The following is a 6000-nucleotide window of genomic DNA, read 5'->3' on the forward strand; positions in this document are numbered from 1 at the left end:
GTGGTTCGGGACTGTAGTGAAGGAGTTGCTCCAAGGAACGTAGAGTCATCATACACCACGGTGTAACTGATGATAAAGACACACTGACCTAAAGGAAAAAAATCCTTATTATACACTGATGTCTTACTTCTGAAATCTGCTTTAAGAAAAAGATTTCAGCTTATTTATTGGTGTGTTCAGTCCAGTTTTATGGCTCCTTTTGGCGACTATCGCAGCTCAGTTGCTTCTGTATGTGATCTGTGACCTTGATGCAGGCCAATGGAATGAATTACTGCTCTCCGATGTTTTTGCCTGGTTTAATAAAACAACTTCTGCATTTGGATAATGATCTCCATAATGGTAAATCTTTTAATGAACTTCCTTACTGTAAAATATCATGAACATAACATTTTCCCTGGAAGACTGACGTGGTGCTTGTCGTGTCCTTACGCTCTTTCAGCATTTATCCATATGGATGCCATGTTCTAGCTGTGTCTATCTGGTGTGGGAAGGCTTGGATGTTTTTTACCCGGCAGTATTTGCTGGAGCTTCCCCTAACAGAAGGGTAGAACAGCCCAGCCCAGCAGCTCTTCTCACCACCCCCGTCCTTTCCATCAGCAGCTCGGCTTAGCAGATTCTTTTTTTTATTGAAAGCAGAGAGCTCGTGAAACCAGTTTAGCAAAATTAACCGAGAACTCTTGAGATGCCAGAGTTCCAGTTTATATATTCTTCCTAAACAGCATTTTTTTTTTTCTCAAGCATTCTCTAAGAGTGGTCTGGCTAGAGATGGTACTTCAATGGCTACCCCATCTTTTTATTCTAGACAATGTTGTTATTCACTAAAGAGTACAATTCTTTTCTTCGTACATCCTCTGGCCAGTCAGCGACTCCTGTAGAGCAAAACAGGAGGGAAGGAGTTGTTCTAATGGTGTTCAATCGAACACTCCTTTCACTGTAGGAGGAGAGAGGAACCGCTGGAGACCCGGCCCAGACACGTACAACCAAATTTGGTTGTCACCGCATGTCTGCACAAGCTATACGAGCTGGCCTTTCCTGCTTGGTGTCACGTTAGTTGTCATGTCGTGGCAGTCGGCTCTGCTTTTTTGGTGTCAGTAGCATCGTCGCCTTCTGGTGGGTTCTTTGCCGCTGTATACAGAGCAGACCCTGTGTGTTGACGTTAATGGGTGCGCGGTGGTGTCGTTGAAAACAGTACTGCTCACTGTTCACCGCCCGCCTGGCCGCTCAGGCTGCCTCCGCAGCTTCTGCGGATACGGACCTGCACGACACGTAGGGTGTTCTTCAAAGGACTTTTCCAGTCTGTCTGAAGGCCGACAAAAGCAGAATCTCACACGCATGTGCACACACACGTGTATGCATGGATGTGTATTTATGTACATGTAAGCATACGCACTTCTCTGTCTTCCCACTTGTGTTGTGGTGGAAATGTGCTGCAGTGTTCAAAATCAAAGTATTACTGTTGTGTGTGTTAGGTACGTAACGATAGCAGCAGCATCGTTATCTGATAGCTTTTGGGGGCAGAATTCTGCAATCCTGGTTATTGATGGACAGTGCTTTCAGGTGTTGCTGTTTATACGGTTCAAGAAATCTGCATCTTTGCCTCAAGATACATAGTTATGACATCACTTCAATGTGAAGGTTGTGCTGCCTAATACGGTATTCTTATCCTGTCAATTTTAAAATACAGTCGCAAAGCGCAGAAGCCTTCTTTTGTACCAGCCTGTGTTAACAGTCTGTAGTAACAGTCTGTCACTATTGAACTGGGTCAGTAGCTTTGAAATTCTGCGAGTCAGGGGCATATACATGCAATATTTTATTTGTCTGTTTGTTTTACGCTCAGCTGAGCTAGACGCTGAACATGCACAGAAGGTTTTGGATATGGAGCACAGCCAGCAGATGAAGCTAAAGGAACGCCAGAAGTTCTTTGAAGAAGCTTTCCAGCAGGACATGGAGCAGTACCTTTCTACAGGATACTTGCAGATAGCAGAGAGGCGAGGCAAGTTCTAAAATACTTTCGGTGTGATCCACAAACTCAACATCGTTGAGGGGTCGGAGTCAGCAGTGGTTTCAGTGCTTACAGATGAAACATTGCAGTGTCTAAATTCTTCCTTGGTGGAACAGAAACTTCAGATCAGCTCTTTAAACAAACTTTGGGTTCCAGGGGAACTGATGCCTTAGAAAATCAGTCGGACTCTCTGCTGGTTGTCTGAGGAAATGCAAAGCACTGAAGTACACCTGGAACAGCACTTTTCTCTGCAGCTGAAGAGTGCATCCGTGTCTACAAAGATCTGGATGGAGGCGGCTGCTTTTAAAAGTGCAGGCGAACGCTCAGTGTTGCATTTCAGAACAGTTCCCAGGTGGTGGCTGTTTCCTTTGTCTATGTGACATACAGAGAATGTGACGAGGACATGGGAGATCAGATTAAGCTCTCTCCCTAATTATGAGATGACTCAAGTCTGGCATCTCCTGACTCGCTAAAGCACAAGAATGCCATGGCCTACAGACACTTCTGTGGGGGAGGTATCCATCTGTTGGGCCAAAACGCAGGGGTTGTAGGGCCAGAGAGCGAGCAAGCGGGAGATTATGTCACTCATGTGGCAGGAAAAAAAAGGTAGAGATTCTGTCCCTGCTCCGAGACCAGTTCTGCTGCCGTTGGCAATGTCGGAGCCGGGAATACAATCCAAGATTACCATTTCTCTGCATGCAAGGTGCTCTGGATTGGTTGCTAGGACAGTCTTTTCAGAAGTGGGAGATGCAAGTCTAAATTCCTTTGGTCTAGGAAGGAATAGAGTTTGGGTCTCCTGCTTTCTGTCTACGTATGGTCCGCTTAGGCCAAAAGTGGGCATGGACACTGGCTGGTACTGGACACGCGGCTCTGCGAGAGGGTTAGGGTCTCTGCCTTTCTGACCTTCAGCTTGGCAGTACAATGCAGAACCCGTGTCTATCAAAGAAACTGTTTTAGTGAAAGATTTGATCCTGCAGTGCATGTAGAACTACAGAGCTGTAGTATATTTGGGAAAAAGCCCCAATCAAATTATAGGAGTTCATCTCAGTTTGCGTATGAAGGCTTTTAATAGTGTAATTGTTAAATTTAGATAAACCATTAAACGCTTTGTTGTAATATTTGATGTTAGACATGCAGCCACTGGACTTAAATCTGGGTACCCCTGAACTTGCTTGTTCTTGTTCTGTGTTTGCATGTTTTACTGTTCAAGGAAGAAGACGCTCATCCAAGTATTTAATTCCCTTGCAAATTGTCAGTATTATATTGACAGTAATAATGAATTTGCTTGACTGAGTAATAACGTCAAGTCCCCACGCTGAGAGAAGATCCTGGGCATCAGCCTAGGTTTTACGTACTGCGGTCACTTAATAGACTAACCGAATGAGGAAGAAGGATGACTGCTCTCTGTTCACATTAATCCTTATTTCTGAATTACCGTGTGCCTCGTACACTGACATTTAGTGATTGTGTGCTCAAATGCGTGCGGTTTTCTCTAAAAAGACTTTTAGTTTTGAGAGAATTGGAGCGTTGCAAAATGGAAAGTTTTGATCTTTGCCCCTCAGCCCCATCCGAGCATATTTCTGACAATGCTATTGCTATAAATATTGTTGCTAAAAATGTTTTGTTTTGCAAAAACAGTAAGGGACACTAGTTTCACAACAAAGATTGCGCAGAGTGCTCATAGATTTGGGGTGAGAGTGCTGCTGAGCAGCTCCTGCGGGCGTGCTCCTTCCATACTGAGTTTAATTACTACTAATGTAGACAATTACAGCAGCTATTGAAGCCTGTCTAGGTAAGAACATGGTGTGGCTGACTGTCAGGTTGCTCATTGCCCTGTTTTTCCTGCAGAACCGATTGGAAGTATGTCTTCCATGGAGGTGAACGTGGACATGCTGGAGCAGATGGACCTGATGGACATGTCTGACCAAGAAGCGCTCGATGTCTTCTTAAACTCAGGAGGCGAAGACAATAACGTGCTTTCTCCTATGCTGGGTATGATACTAGTAATGACAGCGTGCTTAGAGACAAAGTGATAAATCACTGGAATTCCTCTAATTTGTAACGGGTGATGTTAGCTCATAAAACATTACACTTCATGTACATTGAAGATTTTTCATTAGTGGTTTTCCAAACCTATTTTAGTTGCAGTACAAGAGAGCTTGCCACAAAACTGCTTGGTGTTTTTGGACTGTCTCTTTCTTCATCTAGTTACTGCAGCTTCATCTTCCATTTGTCAGGCTACGGATAGGTGATGTGTTACAGACTGCCGTCAAGGTGCATTTTTCTCAATCTGAACTTAATATAAGAGACAAACATCAACAGAAAGTTTGCAGCAATTAGGCTTTTATTTTTAAGACTGCTTTCTTAGAACTTGTCCAGAATTTTGGCATTTTGAAGTAAATTTGGAGCAGTCGTATAGCGCGAGCCCTTCAGTGAGAGATACTCAGAGACACGGTTCGACCCCGCAGTTCATATATACAAAACACGACAATGTTCTGGAAGCTTCTGAAGAGTGATTCTGATATTGCAGCTCTTTCACGTAGCCTTCTTACTGCTAGTAATGTTAGTTAAATTGGATTAAATTAATCTTAATCCAAAATTTTGTTTACGTGTTCTGATGAACAGAACCAGATTTATGTTTTGGCAAGTTGCAACATGATGAGGGATCTGCTTACAGCAGGGAATTGGTAATACTGGAAACTTTATCCCCCAGGGAAGTGTGTTTCCTTAATTAAAACCTTTAGTACTAAAATGCCCTTTCCCAAAAGAGCCAAAATGAGTTCTCTCGGGGGAGATGATGAAGCTCCTTTAAATGTACTTTGGATTTCTTTTGAAAATACAGGTTGAAATATTTTTATAGAAGTACTCACAGTGGAGAAACAGTATACTTTAAATCCTATCCTATATTTTGGGATGTGTAAAGAAAAATGTTAATAATATTGCGGGGTAATTTTATTCTTCCCTGATTATTACCTGCTGTGAACATGCAAAGCTTAGGGTAAGTAGTCAAGGCACACTTGACTACTACAGGTTTTTGTGTTTTATTGCAAAAAATAAAATCAGATGGCTGGTTTCGGAAAGGCATCCACTGCATGCAATATGAAAACTGATCATTGTTTGAGCGGGCAAGTAATTAATGACAGAATCTAGGACTTTGCCAGATGTTGGACCAAGAAGCTTCATCTCTTAACAAAAAACAGCGTCACTGGAGGAAGTGTAGAAGCTACCAGGTCTGGTTGTTTTTTCCTAAATAGACGTAAAACTTACTAGCCTTTGAAAAGACTGCATAATTTATTTTGTGCTGTAATGTTAAGTATTACAGTGTGTACATATAGATAGTGTGTATATATCTTTATTATACATATGGACACACCCCGTAATATAATGTACCAGTGCTGTAATGTTCCAGCACTGTTGGACAGGCAGGCAGCAAGGCTTACTCCTCTAGAGTTACTTACTCCTACTACAGCCTAACACTCTCGTGAACCTCGCTGTTGTGGTTCCAGAGGATTCATTTCCCTCGGCATTAGAAGGGATTCTTGTGCTTGCTTTAAGGACGATGTGCCGTAGGCTCCCTTCTCCGAACAGTGAGAGGGCTTCAAGCTGTAACTGACTGACAACTCCTCCTTTTGCTGTCAGAGGAGAACTGGGTTGGTCAGGGCAAGCTTTGTTTCACAGTTTTACTGACTGCCACTGAATGCAGGTAAGTTATTTCAGTAACTGGTAAAAATGAAAACCAGCTCAAAGCATAAAAACGTTTTCAAATTTGTCTTGCTATAAACATTGCCAGCTTATTGGTTTTGCAACATTTCGTGACAGTTCAGTTGAACCAAAAAATTTACTCACCTCGGCTGCTCCAGAAAACTCCTCCGTGTGTGTTGCGTAAATTGATCAAATGCACGCTGGTGTGCACAGCATAGACAGGTGTCTTTAGAAACATCTTCCTAGTATCACTTGTGTGCAGTGTGTATATATATAATATTTTTTTTTTTTTTTAA

The 6000-nt window shown here is 42.6% G+C and overlaps 1 protein-coding gene across 1 annotated transcript in view; it reads left to right on the plus strand.

The window, feature by feature from the left end:
* Window positions 1–4005, plus strand: part of DTNBP1 (dystrobrevin binding protein 1) — a gene marked incomplete at its 3' end in the record, with an annotated part of 61552 nt that extends 57547 nt beyond the window's left edge. The window contains exons 7-8 of the mRNA XM_009706452.1: window positions 1838–1993; window positions 3851–4005. Coding sequence (XP_009704754.1) covers window positions 1838–1993; window positions 3851–4005 — 311 coding nt within the window. The remainder of the gene's footprint in view (window positions 1–1837; window positions 1994–3850) is intronic.
* Window positions 4006–6000: the final 1995 nt, after the last annotated feature.

Source organism: Cariama cristata, unplaced genomic scaffold, assembly GCF_000690535.1.
Source record: "Cariama cristata isolate BGI_N322 unplaced genomic scaffold, ASM69053v1 scaffold3948, whole genome shotgun sequence".
NCBI classification, from domain to species: domain Eukaryota; kingdom Metazoa; phylum Chordata; class Aves; order Cariamiformes; family Cariamidae; genus Cariama; species Cariama cristata.